General features: G+C 45.4%; 1 protein-coding gene across 10 annotated transcripts in view; it reads right to left on the bottom strand.

Moving 5' to 3' along the window:
- Positions 1–19,198, bottom strand: part of SEMA5A (semaphorin 5A) — a 482,622-nt gene that overhangs the window by 8,990 nt on the left and 454,434 nt on the right. For all 10 annotated transcript variants that reach the window (XM_057709296.1, XM_057709288.1, XM_057709292.1 and 7 more), the window contains 6 exons: positions 17,570–17,795; positions 14,438–14,656; positions 10,786–10,956; positions 9,091–9,246; positions 7,624–7,671; positions 2,619–2,830 (listed from right to left, as the gene is read on the bottom strand). In XM_057709296.1, coding sequence (XP_057565279.1) covers positions 2,619–2,830; positions 7,624–7,671; positions 9,091–9,246; positions 10,786–10,956; positions 14,438–14,656; positions 17,570–17,795 — 1,032 coding nt within the window. The remainder of the gene's footprint in view (positions 1–2,618; positions 2,831–7,623; positions 7,672–9,090; positions 9,247–10,785; positions 10,957–14,437; positions 14,657–17,569; positions 17,796–19,198) is intronic.

Genomic DNA, 19,198 nt, shown 5'->3' with positions numbered 1-19,198 from the left:
TTTGCCTTCAGAGCAGCAAGATTTCTGATTAAGTGGCTACTGGATCTTCAGTGAGAACAGAAGACGAGCTGAGTTATCTTCAGATGCCTCGAGCATTATTCACCACAGAGAAGCTGATGCGCTGGGATCACGCTGAGAGGGGCCCACTTCTTGGGTCCTGGAGGTTTTTTCTTGAAGGGCCTTGCTCACGGGAGCTTGTGTTCCTCCTCATACTTTGGGAGCCTGGTTCTGAGAGGGCATGGGGACGTGTTATTAATTCCTGGTTCTTCATTTTCTGGCTCTGTCATCTGATCAGTATAAGATGCTGATGGGCTCTGGATCCTGCCATAAGTGGGGTCCATGAGTAAAAGTGAATTGGCTCCATCTCTGTGCATGTGGGGGCCTCGTGGTGGGGGTGGGGGGGAATGGAAGTGAGGACACTGCAGCTCCTGGGACACAAGACCATCCAACCAGTTGCAGTGATAAGGGCTGAAGATGTTCCGTACTCCGACATGGGAAGGAAACTGAATTTCAAAGGAAACCATCATAGCAAAGAAAGGGCATCAAAATACTCCCTAGGAATATCAAGGGGAACCACCAACTTCACAGGAATGTCAAAATTTAGGTAACAATGAAATATTGCCATTTGCAGTAACAGGGATGGACCTAGAGATTATCATACTGAGTGAAGTAAGCCAGACAAAGACAGATACCATATTGCTTCTATATGGAATCTAAAAAATAATACAAATGAACTTATTTACAAAACAGAAACGGACTCACAGACGTAGAAAACAAATTTATGGCCACCAAAGGGGAAAGGTGGGGGAAGGATAATTTAGGAGTATGGGATAAACAGAAACACACTGTTATATACAATAGAAAAAGCAAGGATTTACTGTATAGCACAGGGAACTAGATTCAATATCTTGTAACAACCTATAATGAAAAAGAGTCAGAAAAGACATGTATGTATAACTGAATCACTTTGCTGTACACCTGAAACTAACACAATACTGTAAATCAATTATATTTCAATAGAAGAAAAAGAAGAAAAAAAAGAAAAGAAATGTAGGTTAACTTAGCTCATGAGAACTCCCTGCATTTACGTGAGTGCTAGGGGATGTTGGCTGCAGTAGTCAAGAGCCTGTGATGTCTTTTTTTTTTTATTATTTTGTAAAAAATGCTTTTTAGTTTTGGCCGTGTTGGGTCTTCATTGCTGCGTGCAGGCTTTCTCTAGTTGTGGTGAGCGGGGGCTACTTTTTGTTGTGGTGTGAGGGCTTCTCGTTGCTGTGGTTTCTCTTGTTGCAGAGCACAGGATCTAGGTATCTGGGCTTCAGTAGTTGCAGCATGCAGTTTCAGTGGTTGTGGCTCATGGGCTTAGTTCCTCCATGGCATGTGGAATCTTCCCGGACCAGGGATCGAATCTGTGTCCCCTGAATTGGCAGGCGGATTCTTAATCATCGTGCCACCAGGGAAGTCCGAGAGCCTGTGATGTCTTTCCAGCCACACTTCTGACCTCTTGCGCAGACACAGTAAGAACAACAGCCGCTACATGCTGGACGCTGGGCTTCATGTACCTTAGTGCATTTAAACCTCACAACAATGATTCGGGAGTATGTATTGTTAACCCATTTTAAAGATGGATAAACTGAGGTTCAAAGAAGTAACTGGTACTCTGAACCAGGATGCAAAATGCTTGAAGTAAAAACCACTTTTATTTTGCCAGGCATGCTTAAGGCATTGTGTATAATTTACCTAACTCGATTCTCATCATCTCCAATTTACCGAGAAAACGGAGGCTCAGTCAGTGTGAATACCTGGGAGAAGTCTACCCGGCTGGTAAGTGACTCATGAACCCAGATCTATCAGGCCCAACCCTTTTCCACCTTTTCTTCCTTAGAACAAGAAGGAGACTGGTCATTTACTCTAAATTTCTGGGTCAAACATCACATGGATTAATCACCCACTTGGGAAATGTAACACAACGCATCACCCCCCACCCAACCCATCACAGCAGCATTTACATCACACGGAACTGCAGATACTTCATTATGCTTGAAAATTATACGAAGGCAGTCTTTATACTAATGTAACAACTCTTCTCAGGATGCCATCCTGGGATTCCTGCGATGGACCTGTCTCTCTGCCCAATCCCGGTCCTCGTTTCACTGCCCAGCGTGTGCAGGTCCTCGACCCAGAGCCCTTCTCTTTGGCAGGACCCCTCTTTGGAGGCTGAGGCACAGTGGAGACAGAGCTGGATGGTGACCAATCACCCGATATTTTCCAGCATTTTATTTGTTGCCGTTTCCATGTCCCACTTTTAACCTAATTCCCAATATAAGAAGCCACCTTTTCACAGGCACAGCAAAGCTCAAAAGGCAGTTCATCAAAAGAATCTGAAGAATAGGTACACGTATATGTATAATTGAATCGCTTGGCTGTCCACCTGAATCTAATCCAACATTGTTAATCAACTATACTCCAATATAAGATAAAAATTGACAAAAATAAGAGGAGCCACTTACCTTGTCCCCGCCCCGTCACCCGCGCCATCACCACTGAGCTTTGCCGACCGCCCCCCGGATCCACCTGCCTTCTCCGCACACCTGGCTGCAGTGGAGGCAGCCAGTCCTTACCTTGATGGCCTCCACCGAGTCATACTTGTCCAGTTTGTTGATGTGGTTAGTTATGCTGGTGTTGAGAGGGGCGGGCGCCACGGGGTGGATGACGGTGGCGTCGTGGGACTGCTGCTGGTACCGCTGGCAGTAGGTGTAGACCAGCAGCGTAAGAAGGCAGCCCAGGATGGAGCTGCTGAGCCCCACGGCGATCATGTGGAACAAGTTGAACTCTGGGAAGACAGCATCAGAAGTGAGGCCACCCTGGAAAAGGACACGTTCCTCCCCAGCTCGGTGGGCTCAGGGGAAAAGAGAAAGACACAGTGGAAAGCCCTACACCCCTTCCAAAACTCAGGAAATCGTAGGACCTTCCTTTGAAATGTTGTGGCCACCAAGACACTTCTCTGCCATGAGCACAGTGTAGTTTAAGCCAACTCTCTGATGGATTATAACGAGTCTTCTGGAGATCACCAAATATGCTAGCAGGGACACTTTTTTTCTTTAAAGGCTTGTAAGAGACTGTTCTTCTGTTTCAAGGGCAGCATGATCTGTGCTCTGTGGGGTTCTAGGAAACGTGTTTTCCATATTCCTGATCAGGCTGAGGGTCCCTGCGTGCGGCGTGGCTATGTCCCTGGAACAAAGCGAGGATGTATCTACTGCTTCCAATCACTGCTCACCTGTGAACCCAACTATTTCCCCCTCTCCTTTATCATTTCATTTTATTTAAAAATGTGTTCCCATTACATCATTCTTACATTTTCCATTATATTTTTTGAATATGAATATGCACATATTGTATAACATGAGAAAATGAAAAAGAGTATACAAGAATAAATCATTTTTTCTTTCTGAGAGAGAACGACTGTGTCCGGCTTCTCCTGTGCTCTTCCAGAGACACTCTGTGCACCCACATGTGCACCCACATTCTCCGGGGTACCATTTTTTCACTCACATTGTATTTTGGAGACCTTATAAAGAAAATGGCTTAGTCCAAAGAAATAAAGGATTTGTGTCAAAGGAATATGATCTTTTAACGGTCATGAAATGACCCTCTTTTTTTATTCTATTTTCTTTGAGTAATAAATACAAAATGTTGAAAAAATAAGCTGACATGCACTTGTGTCTCTAATATAGGATTGGTCTGAGTGATGTCAAGGCAGCTTAACACCTGCTTAATCTCTGACAAAGAACAACAAAAGAAAAAAAGATATTCATTGTGTGTTGGGAAAACACTTTACAATCAAAGTTTTAAGCCTTTCAGGAAATAAAGACAGCAACCAAGCTGTGCCCATGAAGCTGAGATTATTGTAAATCAGGTAAAGCCAAAGAGGACCTCATTTTTTGTCTGCTGTGTTGGCACCGTATAGCTAAGCGGTTGCCTACGCGTTCCCGGCCTTGTCTCCATTGCACAGGGCACATCCTGAGAATCTGGCTTTTCTCCCAAGGTGTCCCCTCTGCACACCACCAGAGGGCCCAGTGTCACCCTTGCACTCCCTCACTTGTCCACCCTGCACCCAAATGGGAGCACTGAAGATGCCTGCTGGGCACTGCTGTGGACACCGGGTGAGATCACTGGGCCACACGGGGAGGTCCCCAGGGCTCCTGGGGAGAGAAGACCTGTGTTTGTCTCCTGAATACAGGTCCTGGGATATCTGCACTTTAATCATCTGGGCTCCTCCCCAGGACTCTGTGAGCCACCTCTGTCTCATCTGGGATCTGCAGCACAGGTAGAACATCCTTCATCCTTCCCTAAACCCTCTAAGCTTCTCCCTCTAAGCTGTGCCCCTTTGCTGGTCCTGGACACCATGTTCTGGGGTCCTGGGAGATGGATTCGCTCCAGTAGGTGGATGAGCAGGGTTTAGAGAGGCAGCCTCTTCCTCTGTTCACTGTGAGCCATAACCAACGTATTCCACCCACACCAAGACTCCAAACAGGTGATTCCTGATGCAGGCCTCAGGTGTCTTCGGCACCTGGGGCTGGCTAATCCAGGAGGATGTTACTAGAACATTCCACAAGTATCACCCACAACCTGACCTCTGCCTCAGTGTTTCACTTCTTGATTATCTGGTCATCGGTTTAACAAAGTGGAAGGAATCCATAAATCTTTGGCTTTTCCTGATTTGGGCTGAAGCCTCCAAGGCTGGACAGCTCCCAACCTGGGGCTGCTGGAAGAAGCATCCAGGGGCCATTCCACCAGCAACCGCTAGAAGCTTTTACTCTAACCCTGAAGCCGCCCTCAAATGAGCCAGAGCGATTTCACACCTGCTGTCACTTCTCGATACTTTAGCCATTTGGACTCCCCAGGGGCAATGCCATGTACAGACAAAAGTACTTCTGCTGCACTCCTAACATACTATATTATAGTACCTGGAAGATGTATGACTCTCTCCCTGTGTAGATACTTTGTCATTAGTCAAATGACTCATTCCTGCAGGTGTCTGGGGAAGGTTGGGGCCAGCTGACATCTTTATGATGCTTATACAGTCTTTGTGTCTCATGCAACTAAAAATAGCTCTCCAAATAGGAACATTTCAATAGGCCTACATTTTTTTCTGCATAAGCAAAAAACTGTGCCTATTAAATCTCTTGAATCAGCTTAGTGTGACTCTTTGCTTTGAATACAATGCTTTTTGCTATTGTTTTCGGTCAACAAAGTTGGAATAGAGACCAACTACCAGTTGGCTTGACTGGCTGATTTTCTGTGCAAGATTTGATTGATTTTTCAACAAATTGAAAAAAAGATATCTGTGTTGTCCCCTCAACATCCCCAAACATGCCTGCTAGGTGACTGTTTTTACCTCTCAGCCCCACAATTAGCGCCACCTGACCTTTTACCCGCCTACTCCGCTGTGTCAATGTTAGCAGCCTAAGACCTAAACACTCAGTTCTGAATATTGTAGAGTAATTAACGTTTTTCTGATTGAATCAATAGCACCTCAAGGCTTGATCTGATGCAGCCTTTGGTGGAGCTGGTTCAAATCTGCAGAAGCTGCCGTTTAGGATGGAAGTGGCCTTTCTGCCTTGTGTCCTCCTGGGTGCTCAAGGCCTTGCCAGGACTCCCATATCTTAACCCTGAGAAGGTCGGCCGAGGAAAGTGGTGTTTGAACTTGTGTTAGGCCTGGAGGGCTGGTCATGCTGGCTGCCCCCAGGTTCTGCCGTGGCCTCCCTCAGGGCGGGAACACTCTCTACAAACTCTGCTCCACTCTGGGCCCTGGGTGTTGTCCAAGAGTGTCACCCAGCCAGGCTGCTGTGGCTGCAGAGCCCACATGCCCTCCCCTGGGACACTCAGCACCAGGGCCCTTTTCCTGCGGTGCTCAGAGCTTAAAGCTCACACCGGGATCCCCCTGCCTGGATCCAAAGCTGGCTCCACTTCTGTGTGTCTGCGTGAATCTCATCTCCCTGACCCCTGTGATGCCTGTTTATAAAATGCAGATAAAAAGCCATGGCTGCTATTCCTTTTCTACAATTTCCAAAACCCAAATCTCTGAAAACTGAGTTTTCATCACTCACCTGGCAGCGGAGCCTGACCTGTCCTGACCATTTGCTGCTGAACCAACCAGAACGGCCAGGAGGAGGGTTCATTAGCATCTTCGCTTCACCCACATGTCACGGCAGCATCACTAAAGAGATTGAGTACGGAGACCCCCCAGACCCTCAGGAGTGTCATATATTATATGCCCCGTATTATCCATCTGTAATCTGAAACATGCTGACTTCCAAACCCTTCTCTACCTCCGAGGGTTTTACGTAAAGAACCGCGGGCTGTGGCACCCACAAGAGCACTCTTTGTGAGGATGAAACAGGATACTTCTTGTCATTTGATACGGTGTCTGGCACACTGTGACTGATCTAAAATTACTACGGCTACAACTCTTTTTATGTGAACCAGCGGACATTCATCTTGCAGCTGGATCCCAAGGTAGTGGCAGCCAGTCTGTGAACCTACTGAACTAACCCACGTCAGACACCAGACACCGCCCTCCTCAGGCACGGGGCTCTCTTGGGATGTGACTTTTGGTTCCAGAGGGGCTATGGCTATTTGAGTCCCCAGTGTAAGCTCAACACCCCTCACAAAACTGGTGCAGAGTGGATGCTCATGAAAGAGGACTGATCAAATGGATTAACTGATGGGTAACTAAACAGTGGATTCTCAGTCAATGCAGTTTATAACTGTAAGTCCATGCCTACAACACACCTACGAAAATCCAGACTCCTTCTGAGTGTGAGAGACCAAAGTCCGTTGGGCTGAGCTGTCTGGGGCTCCCTGCTGGGACGGGTATGAAGAGTCATCAGCTACACACAGGAAGACGCTGGTCTTATGTGTGGATGTTGGCTCTGACACCAAAGGTGGACCGGGGCTGGGCTCTGACCAGTGGATAGCCAGCCCCTCCCATCCAGACAGGATAGAACTAGATGGGAAAGTCCAAAAGCATCATGGATTTGACCCAGAGCATATGATTTCTGTCATTCAGGGTTGCAGGAAGTTTGAAAAATGTCTCTAGAGATATAGGTATAACACTTTCCCCATAATATACTTGTAACATTTTATCATTTCAGCAGTTTGGAGATGCGAGGCTGGCTTCCACGGATTTGCACCATAAATATAAAGAAAATGGTTGAATTGTGCTTTACTCATGGGGAATCTCACTGTAGCTAATAATACCAAGGTCACTGGGCCATAAAGCTTATGTCCACTAGACTCACCTAAAGGGCTTATTATACCACAGCGTGCTGGGCCCCACTCAGAGAGGTTCTGATTCTGTAGATGGAGGTGCAGCCCGGGAATCTGCATTTCTATCAAGTTCCCAGGTGATACTGCTGCTGTTGATCTAAGGACCCCCCCGAGAACCACTGATCCAGACGTTAGCTCTGGACTCCAGCATTCATATTACCAAAATATAAGGTGTTTGGATCCAGGAATTTCTCCAGTCTGTTTTTCTTGGCCAGTGGCAGAAACATCATATGAAACATATGGGAAGAGAAACTGTTGGAAAATACCAAAAATTAATTAAGAAGAAGCACTTACCTCCACACCTTTTCTCTTCTACACTGCTGGATCTCGCCACAGATACTTCTGGAAGATCAAAAATTCAATCACAGTGTATAGAGGGTGCAGGGAAGGAAGGTCACATTAGCGATTCGTTACAAAATGTCTAATGATTTTGAGCTTTATGGGAGGCAAAGCTTCCAAAAGCCCGATTAATTGTTTTTTAGAAACGTACTCATTTCCGTTTGTTTTAACCAACCGGGGATGTATTTGGTCAAGGCCATCTTGATTGGAAAGGGGTGAGATTCATCATCACAAAAAGAAAATGCTATGGTCTCCTGGGCTGAAACCAGGGCACTAGTTTCAAAATAAGGCTGGTGTATGTGCTGATTCTCTGTTACAATGTATTCTGCCAGCTGTGGAACCCCACAGTGTTTGCCTGCGGTGTTCCTGCCTCAGATCTTTTGTCTCATCAAAGCCAGTGTGGTCACATTCCCTGGGGAGGGGGACCACGCCACCAGCACTCAGAGGAAATTGCCACAACAAATAATCTTCCTACTCAGGGCCCATTCATGCTGTCTGCCATGCCCCGCGCATGACACCCGCAAAGAGGATGCCAATAAAAGGTGAGATCCACCTACACGGTTAACCCCAAAGATAAACGCCGTTTCAGGAGTCCAGGAACACTATTCTCTCCTGTATGGATTCTTCATTCGATAACAAGAATTAAAAATATGTGCGTGGTTGAAAAGGAAACAACAATAAACACTCTTGCAGTTCTAGACCGTAGAAGATTGAGGTGCCTTATAAGGCTGAAGCTGATAAGCTTCTCTAAAATATCATCTTTTCCTTTAGTGGAGGAAAACAACGTATTCCCTATTATTACCCTGTAAGAGGTTGGTCTCTGCTTTTGGTCCACATCAGAGTGCTAAGGCATGTGGTTGGCATAGGTGAAATGATTTGTAAGCATCTAGCCCGTGCCTATGTGAGCATGTGATTAGCTATTACTCATAACTAAACATCGATTTCACATGGAAAAGCCTGTAGCCAGCCAAAGGGCCAGCCAAGCTCTTCTCCGAGATGAGAGCAAGGATGGGTTTCCATTTTCTGAAATAAACTAAGGTTGCATGAAGAGAAAGGCCCTCTTTCCTCTGGGTGAACACGCATAGCACAGCATTGCTGAAGCATTTAACCTGATAGTAAAATAACCAAATAACCTATTTTCATTTTTGAACAAACTATTCTGACAGTGTTGCGGTCAATATTAATCATAGAAGACCCTGTGCTTAAAATAAAATCTTAAAACGCATGGCCTAAATTCAAGTCTACAACCGCAGTTATCAACAAATCTATAATCATCTTGAAATCAATAAGAATTGACGGAATCATCTCTGTTTCACCAAACAGGACCTCAAAGAACAGATAAAACTCCCACCTATAGAATCATTTCCTATTGAGACATTGGAAATGATTTTGTTCGCACTAATAAGCATCTCTCCCCCTTACCTGGGATGAAATTGGAATCAAAAACACAGGGCCGGCTCTCCGTGGTGTTTCCGGAACACTGGCTGCCCACGGGGAACAAAAGGATGCACTGGCGGGTGCGGACCTGGACTCCAGACACATCACACTCGGACCAGTCTGACCACTCGGACCAGCTCTCTGCAGCGACCAGAAGACGGGAGATGTGGCAACAAGACCCACTAAACTCCATCAACCTGGAAGTTCGGTCAGCTTACGTACATTAAGTTTCCATGGGATGTTTATAGTGGGTCTGTGTATAAATAAGATGGACTCGTATCTTGCGACCAGTCCAGTAAATAAAATACACAGGAGCAGGAACAAAAGAACTGGTATACCTTTGTTTAGAAATAATACGCTTAAAATGCATTTTCTAAAACCCACGTTATTTTAATATTCTAAAGTAACTGTGTTAGACATCCCATAAGCTAATCCATGAAGCCTGGCTGTGCATGGTGGGGGAGAGATCACCAGTGCAGACCCCATTCCTACAGGGTCATGCTAAATGCTTCCCTGGAAATTCCTACAGGCCTCAGTGCTCAGGCAAGAGAAATGACGGTGTGTTAACGAGAAAGCCTGGTTGCGGAAAAGGGTTCAAGCTACTGCAAATACTTTCCCTCCTGTTATGAAAACAGCTCTGTAGGGTTAGTACCCCAGAGGCAGGCTGTACTTGAGGTAGAATTCATTCTATCTTGTGTTTACTGTCACTGAAGCACACAGGATCCACGTACAAGTCTGGGTCAAGGTCAAAAGATGAGCTAGCTAAGGTCACTTTACCCCAGAGGGGAAGATGTGCTAGGATTTGTCAAATTCACCCAGACCTACAGATGTGTGAAAAGAGAGGATTAATCCTCATTTTATGTAAGGAGGTTAAAAGAAATGAACTCTCAATATTTATGAAATATTAATAATATAAAAAATATTTTTTCTAGACAGTTTGCTTTTTTTCCTCTTTTTAAATTTAAGCATCTTCTTTGCAGTTCAGGGAAAATGTGGAAACCAAACTTGTGTTTTGATCCATTGTAAAGGGTACAATATTTTCCTTAGAAAAGTGTAAAGTGACAGTTTTTGGAATGACAGAGAATCTGGTTTCTAGGCACGTTTCAATATACATGGAACCTTCCAGAAAAATCTGAAGGAGCAAGTTAAATATATATGTGTGTGTGTGTTCCAAAGTTTAAGTTAGACTCAGAAGAGACTGTCTCATTTTCATTCCAAGTGGTCCCTCTATGTGAGAAAACTAAGCCGATCACTCGGATGGGGAGGGCTGCCGCAGGCCATCCACCGGGCCCCTGGGCCAGAGGTCTCCGAGCCCGAACCCCCACGCCCACAGTCCTGGGGGGATTCCCGTGAAGCAACGTCACAAGGCCTCTCCCGGTTCCCCACCCTGATTCTCAGCAACAAAATGTCAGCTCCCATCAGCAGGTTAAATATTCTAAGAACGCTTAGCTATCACGGGTTTCTGTTACTAGCTCTGCAGCTACGGCAGGGTGAGGATGATTCCACTGTAGAACAATGTGTTGGGAGGTCGCGTCACCAGTGCCGTGCGGCATGGACGCGTTCCCCTCTTGTGGTCGTACTGTGATGTTTTGTCATCCGTTTCCCCATTTCTACATCAAGGAAAAGGGCGCGTCTGCCCTGCCGTGGGCACGGGCCGGGCTGGGCTGGGGGGCTGCTTACCGGGGCAGGGCTGCGTATTGCAGAGCGCCTCTTCTGTGTGCAGACCCAGGCAGATGTCGCCTCCGTAGGCGGGGGCTGGGTTTGTGCAGGAGCGGGTCCTCATGTAATGTCCACCTCCGCACGTCGCCGAGCACTTGGACCAGGAGGACCAGCAAGACCACATGCCATCCACTGGGAAGGGACACAAAGCCACAGCACTTCTGAAATCCACATCTGACCCATCTGACGTGGCCATAGAGAGAGTCTGCACTGCAGGAACGTGCCGGGCACACCAATGACTGTCGCAGGCAGGGATTTGGGGGTCGTCCACCTGGCTTTGCACATTCCTCCCTATGCTTCTTCAGTCCCTCTTAATTCTTTCAGGGAATAGTTCTAAGCATGTACTATGCAAGCTTGAGGATGACCAAGGAGTGCATGTATGTCTTCAGTACAAAATCCCAGCCCCTGGGGATGACCGTGAACCCTGTTCTGTAGTTGTTCAGGTGAAGCCCCAGTGAGTGCTACCTCTGCCAACCGCACAGGACAGGACCAATGACTTATCCTCCTTTTGTGTCCCTTGTAGTTTACAGAACAAAGTGTGGACTCAAAGATTTCATGGACGGAGAGGCAAGGAGTGTTCTTAGCACACCAGAGGTGCTTAACAGATGTTATCTACAGAATACACACCTGTCCGAATTCATCACTTTGATTCAAAAAGTCTCCCCTTTGGGAGGTTCTCACTGTTTTTTCTTCCTCACACTTACTGTTTTCATAGTAAAGAAGAAATAAACTATCTTATTGAATTGGACTACTACTTAGGAACAAAGAACCATCTGCTGTTTCTACCTTCGCTGGCCAAGGTCTGGAATCAATTCTGAATCAAACATGAATTGAGAAAAAAGAGTGACAGAGAAAAACCAAGTTATTTCTCAATGCTGGAAGTAAATTACGTAGGCGAAGGTGCTAGTTAGACCAACAGAAGATGAAAAAGGATCATTTCAACATGGGCTTACTGCAGGTTCTGACACACATTATAATTAGAGATCAAATTTTTCATTGATTAATTGAAAAGGTATCTTATATTTCTCTGGTCTTAGATTTATTTTCCAACTTAATCATGATGAGAAAACTTGTTTTTAAAGAAAATACAGCGCCCCTTTTGTAACTGTTTCTTGTGGACCCAACAGGACAAAGGAGTAAATTCATAGGGAGGAAAGAGTCCTAAATGAGGTAAAAATAGCCTACAACCGGCCGAGCAGCTCAGCATCCAAAGCCCTGAGCCCTTCCAACCCCTCCGTGTTGAGTTACAGCCTGGCCTGTGTTAGGAATTTTCTAGGAGGCGGGAGAGAGAATTGACATTTGCCCCACTCAGCCCCCTAAACTCATACATCCCCAAGCGGAAAGTGAGGAGGGCCACTCTGAATATTTCCACAACCCTCTGTGGAATCCCGGCTTTCAAAAAGAAGATGAGAACACAGCTATTTCAAGACATTAAGGTTATGTATACATGATACTGGCTTGACCATCAAGTCAACGAAAATAAAAACAGCCACTAGAGCGTGCAGATGGGATGACTCTGAGATGGGCCTGAGCCTTGCACCCGGGGGCCGAAGCAGTGTCCGAACATCTGGGGGAGTCTCTACATTCCACCAGTCCTAACGTTCCCATGTTGCCTTTCTGCCCCATTTTACGGCATGGATCCTAATCTAATAATATTTCCCCATGGGCTCCCTCTCAGCCCCCGGAAGGAGCCCTTCCCCTCTCCATGCTGGGGCTGTGGGAAAGGCAGGGCTCTGTGACCTTTCCCAGCCCCTCGGCATCATTTGGCCAGGAAAACTGGGTAGTTTGGAGAGAAGAGTCTCTTGAGGCCGGAGAAATTCAGGCAGAGACAACCTAGGAAAAGTGGAGCAGTGGGTAAAGTGGGAATAGCTACAAAGCTGGGAACTCTATTTTCAGCTTACTGTACATGTTTATTCTTCCAACCACCTATTCACCCACCAATCCAGCCATCATCCATCCATCCAACCATCTCTCCATTCATCCACCCACCCATCCATCCAACAGATGTTCACTCAATACTGCTACAAGCCAGTTCCTTGCCTAAGGAACTCAGAAAGTTATTTGTACCGACTGAAAAAGATGCTATACTTGCAGGCTTCTGTGCCTTTAAAAACACTGTACACAGTATCTGGAATGACTCCTCATTCCCCACCTCTGCTTGCCTAGATGGCCAACTCCCACCTGTCCCTGAAGACTCAGTCCAGGGGTAGCCTGCTCAGTGTAACTGCCATGATTCCAGCTCCGTGGGTCCCCGGCTGATGTAGCCACTGCATCTGGTCATCAACCCAACCATATTGGGTTGGCACTGTTCACCGGATGCATCTTCACTAAACTCTTAAGTTCCTTTCTGACTCTTAAGCCCAGACCAGGTCACTGTGCCTTTCTTTACTCAGTGAATAGTGCACAGTGGACGATACAAAAATGTTTGCTGAAAAACTGAATAAAGAAAGGGAGATCAGGTAACCAAGTGCTTATTTTCTCATCCTTCAACAACCATCACTGAGAGCTATTTCGTGTGTGTGCCAGGCCCGCGCTAGGAGCGGAGGGCACTGCCATGAGTGAGCTGGTCCTGCCCTCCTCGGGGGGTCACTCAGACAAAGTCAAAGGCAGGACACACAGCCAGAGGCTAGCACACAGGATGGCTGTGAGGCATCGGGTTAAATTAAAGCTCCTCTGATGTGGGAAGGTCAGGGGGAAGCGATCAAGGTGACAGAGCTGCACCAGAGCCAGGGCAGGAGGAAGGCAGGTTAGAGCATCGAAGGCGACAGAGGAGCAGACAACACTCTGAGTAGGGGCTCCTTAAGCTCATTTTACAAACTCTGTGCTTGTGTGGGAATCCCGTGGGATGAAAAGCCAGGGCTTAGGAGGAAGACCCTGACAACACAGCTCCTGTTGGCATTGGGGAGAGGATGCTGCATGTTTATAGGTCTGACCCCAGGAGGAAGTGGACCCCTGTTGGCTGAGGGCAGCCCGGATGGGGTTGGCATGCCAATGGTGGGCCACCCCTGATAACTGTCATCCTGGTGAGGACTCTGTGGTATGGAGGGAGGCCAGTTCTGGGGGGGGGGGGGGGGGGGGGGGGCTGGGCGCATCAGGGTCTGCAAGGGACCAACCTCCAGTTTCAAGGATGGGACACATCTCACCAGAGCATGGCAGCCTGGCCCACTTCTCATGAGGCGCAGTGCTTGGGGCCATGATCCCTTAGAGGGGCTCCTGAGAATGTTTCAGTCCCTCTCTCTCTCTCTCTTTTTTTTTTTTTAACATCAGTCTCTTTTAAAGGAGAAGAAATAGATGAACATAATGCAGCCTAGGTCACATTTGTCTTTATACCAATGCAGTTGGAAGATTATATCTATATATGTTTATCTACATCTACATCTGTATCCACATCTATATCTACATCTACATCTATATCTTTACCTACATCTGTGTCTGTATCTATATCTATTATATATCTATATCTATGTCTGTATATGTTTATCTACATCTACATCTATATCTATCTACCTGTGTATCAAATTATGTCTCAAGCATAAGGCCAGGGAAGCTGAGTGAGAAGGTCTTGCAAGGCCCTTGATGCTTTGATCTTCACCACATGACGTGACGCACTCACCTGGGCAGGGCAGAATGTTGCATTCCTGGTATTCCAGGGACGGGCCCAAGCAAGGCATGCCCCCGAACTTGGGCTCCGGGTTGTTGCAAACACGCTTCCGGTTCCGAATGCCCCTGCTGCAGTCTCGGCTGCACTGTGACCATGAGGTCCAGGCTGACCAGGCCCCGTTGACGGTATGAGCAGAGTATCTCCCAGCACGCAGGAAGTCACCAGAAAGGCCTGCCAGGGAGATGGCCAAAGCGCGATTCTGTTAGGAGCTCTTAGAGGAACTAGAGTCCGAACTCACTTTCATTCTGTAGCGCTGTCTGCTTTGCTTCGGCAACTACGCTCTCAAATATCAGTGGAACACTTTTTACACACCTCAGAAGCACAAAACTAAATAAAAATAAAATTGCAGTTTGAGTGATAATCTCCTATAATTCCAGCTTCTTTCTCTGCAGCTGCTATTAAACAGGGGTGCAGCTAAGAACTCAATTTGTGAACGTGGCAAAGTCCTTATACAAGTAATAGGTTTTTCTTGGTAATAGGTTACTTGTTGTTCGGAGAAATTTCTTACAAAGAAAATACACCTTTCTCACTTCCATTGGGAATTCTGCAATAAAATGCCCTTGTGCAATTCATGTTCCTTTTGATGAAAATGCCTACTGACTTAAAATATTAAAAAATTTTCACTCATTTTCTCAAATGTAGGCAGTGTGACACAAGTTTTAACAACTCTCAACGTATGCCGTGAAGCTCTGGGGATGTGTGAGAAGGCAGAAGTGGGAAAGTTCTACCCATTGTTAAGCTCCTTGCTTGTTTACTTAAAAATTCTGGCTCAGAAACCTAGGCAGATGCTCCTTAGAGAAAATAGATGAGAAACCTTTTTCTCTGATGAGACAGCACTTTGTGGTTAATCAGTGAAGAACACACCATTTAGCCTCATTTCATGTGGTTGGAGGCAATCACGTCCAATTTTGTATCCTCAGGATTCAATACCAAAACGTGTGGCCGGTCATTAGAACTTGAAACCATGAAGACACAAAAGGGATGAAGTATTTTTTAAGCCATGCCCATGATACACTTTAGGTGGAAATATGTCTTTATAAACGTGTATCAAAATGTTTCCTTAGTGTATATTACTATCATCTAAAACAAATATTAGTGTTGGTTTTATATGTATCGGAGAATGGAAGGATTAAAAAACATATGTTCAGAAAAGAGGAAAAAGAGAAACAATGTCATTCGTTTTCTGTTTTTTAACTTTGATGTCATAAGAAGTAAGTTCACAGCCTGCTCTGAAATAAGGGAATAAGTGATTGAATTGGGGACAGGGTTGCCAGATTTAGCAAATAAAATACAGGAAGCCCAGTTAAAATTTAATTTCAGATAAACAGCCAATAAGATTTTAGGATAATACGTACCAAATAGTGCACGGGACATACTTACCCTAAAAAAGATTCATGGAACATACTTACACTAAAAATTTTTTGCAAAATATCTGAAATTCATATTTAACTGGGCATTTTATATTTTATCTCAGAACCCTAAATTGAGATCACAAGACCATCCTTTGCGGTATATACATCTTTAAAATGGGTCTTCAGTTAATTTATCTCTTGCTATTCTATCATATATCTTTTTTTCTCACTAAAGCTAGATTTTACAATTAATGAGTAAATATCATTTTACTTGGTTTTCTAGGCGGGTGGTGTCTATTTCTTTAATTTGAAGACGTATTCACAAAATACCCTTCACTAAAGTAGACTTTACGTTTCCCCAAGAAACAATGAACAAGCTGGTACAGTTGCTGAACTACAGGGAGCAGAGTGGTTTGCAGTCCGGAGACTGTTAACATCAGTGAGAACATGATGAGGCGTGGCTCTTGAGGGCAACTGTTGAGCCCCCAAGCATCCTTGGAGCTGCATCCTCCAAGCATCCAGGCTGGCAGCTCCAAGCTGCCCTGGGTGCTCAGCAGCTTCACAGAGGAGGCAAGGGGATCTGTGACCTGTGCAGAGAGGGGTGCCCTCACTCAGAGCCACTCCTCGTGAAAGCTTCCTTCCAACAGCATAGGAGGATATTTATGGCGCCTCCGTAAGCTTATCCCACCCACGTCAGCCCAACACGGTGACTCAGCAGCTCCGTGGCTCGCCAAAGCCAACCGCTCTGGGCCTAAGGCTCCTTCTCTAAAAATGATGTTGATGGTGACTGTGCTTTCTCTATCGCAGTCACGTTGGGAGAATGAGGTAGAATCATAAACACAAAAGTGTAAGAAATGTTCAAGGTGGTCTAGTGCAATATTACTACCACTGTTCTCAGCATTCTGCTCCAAGAACCATCTGGGAAAACTTATTTTCTCCTTAGAATTGGACAGGTTTTCTTAAACTAGGTGAGAGTGATAGGAGAGATGAATGAAGATGGAAGGAGAGATGAATGAAGATGGAAGCAGAAATGAACCTCTTTGGGATGGCCACCCTCCCCCCCTTTCCTGCAATTGAGACACCTGAGCTCCAGGGGGAGCAAGTGAGTTGCCTGAGGTGAGGTGACCATTCAGTGGCAGGACCCAGCAGAGGGTGGATCTTTCCGTCTACCTTAGTGCTCTCCCGACATGATTCATATGGCATTGAAGGGATTTACATAATTACAAGGGGCAAAGGAATTTCAAAGACTATTACAGGATTCTCACACGCTGTACTTTTTTAACAAAGATCCTTTTATAGACATAAACATAGAGATGCACTTCTGTTGTCTCTGTCCAGTTTGGGGGTAAAAAAAAAGGAAAACTTATTCGCAGCTTACATTTCAATGCCAGAAGAACGGTGGGAGAATGCTGCATCTCCCTCAATATATTTTCAGATACTAAATAAATCTCCCACAAACTATTCTGGAACTATTACACATACAGTGTTACATTGAGGGTGGATGTTTCAGGACCACCTCAATATGTAGCTACATTTTCATAGCCAGGGTCTTCGGCATCAATTTGTTATAAACTCCGTTCTACTGTAAAGAGATCATCGTTATAAAGACAGCTCAGCTATAATCAAAAGGAAAAATCCCTTCTGCCCTTTGCTTCTCTATGAATTTAGAGATAAAATGGAACAGCTGACCCCGGAAACAAGCGGGTCAGTCCCTGTGGAGTCGCTTACTCACCGTCGGTGGAGCAGCCACTGGTTCCATCACTAGAACAGTACCGCATCTCGATTCTCTGCCTTCCCACTTCCAGCAAGTTTGGATCAGGCAGGCGGGCCTTGCATGTGTACCGGAACCGCTGCTCATAGTGGCCCCCATTGTCAGAGATGTTGACGGGCGTCCAGGGTGTCCAGGGCGTGGTCTTCTTCAGCTCAGGGCATGGGTTGGTATTACAAGGCTGGTACTCCTGGGAGAGAAAAGGCATGATGTGTGCTTATGATATGGCAGAAACAGAGCCAGGGGCTTCCTTCCTTGAGTGAAAGACAGGGCTCTCAAAAACTTTAGGTCCTGACACCCACCAGCTGCTCTACAAAGTTAAAAGCTCGTTGTGTGTAAATTCGGCATTTAAGAGAATGTTCAGTGTTCAAGTTAACTACAAAAGGAATCCACACAGTTTCTGCAACAAGGAGAATGAGACAATAAATGTAATTGTATGTGAATACAAATGGTGATCCCCACCAAATTATCTTCCTTTCACCTAAGTGACCAAAAATGCTGATTATTCTGATGTTAACTTTAGCTGTTTTTTGTTTGTTTTACAATTATAGTTAAAATGATGGAACCAGAATTTGATTTTTGGACCACATTATGGTCAGTTTGAGATTTATATTTCAGGCTCTGGATCACAGATTCAAAGTGTTAGAATGGTAGCTATCCAGTTGATAACACAATATATGATAACGTTTAATCTATAAGAAATTTTCATGAGATTTCCCTGGTTAATTCCTCAATGGCATTTCTCAGTCTCTCTTCCCTTTCCTCAGTACCAGGTACCTCTTTGTGAGCACAGGTGGGAGGACCCTGGCAAGTGGGACATGCCATTTTTGGGCAGTGGAATTTAGGACTATAAATTTAGGTCTCTTAATTTAGTAAGAATTTTAAGCATTCTGTCTCCAGAACAAGACCAAATTTAAGGAGCACTGGGTTTGACCCTGAACACAGCAATAGATCCTAATGCTTCCTTTTGACAACAAAGGATGTTTCATTAGAGGGAAAACCTACAACATATAATATACAAAATTATGGTCATACTTTTAAAATAACTTTATTAATGTTAAACATACATATAATGTCAGAGATAAATAGTTTTCTAAGATTTATTATGGAAAAGAGAACTGTTCCATCCTTCCCCCATCTCTTTCTTCTTCTTTTCTTATAAATTTATTTATGTGTATTTATTTATTGGCTGCATTGGGTCTTCACTGCTGCACACGGGCTTTCTCTAGTTGCAGAAAGTGGGGGCTACCCTTCATTATGGTGTACAGGCTTTTCATTGCAGTGGCTTTTCTTGTGGTGGAGCACGGGCTCTAGGCGTGCAGGCTTCAGTACTTGTGGCACATGTGCTCAGTAGTTGTGGCTCACAGGCTTAGTTGCTTCTTGGCATGTGGGATCTTCCCATCCCAGGGCTCAAACTCGTGTCCCCTGCATTGGCAGGAGGATTCTTAACCACTGCGCCACCAGGGAAGTTCTCCCCCATCTCTTTCAATTGAATATCTAGATATTTATCCCTTAGGGCTAACAGCAAGAATTTTCCAGCGTCAGGCACTGTCTATTAACTGTGTGCTACAGGGAAAGGATTTCGATCTGTAT

The sequence above is a fragment of the Hippopotamus amphibius genome, chromosome 15, assembly GCF_030028045.1.
Source record: "Hippopotamus amphibius kiboko isolate mHipAmp2 chromosome 15, mHipAmp2.hap2, whole genome shotgun sequence".
NCBI classification, from domain to species: domain Eukaryota; kingdom Metazoa; phylum Chordata; class Mammalia; order Artiodactyla; family Hippopotamidae; genus Hippopotamus; species Hippopotamus amphibius.
Note: the sequence above shows the minus strand (reverse complement) of the source record. Positions and strands in the feature narration are given on the sequence as shown.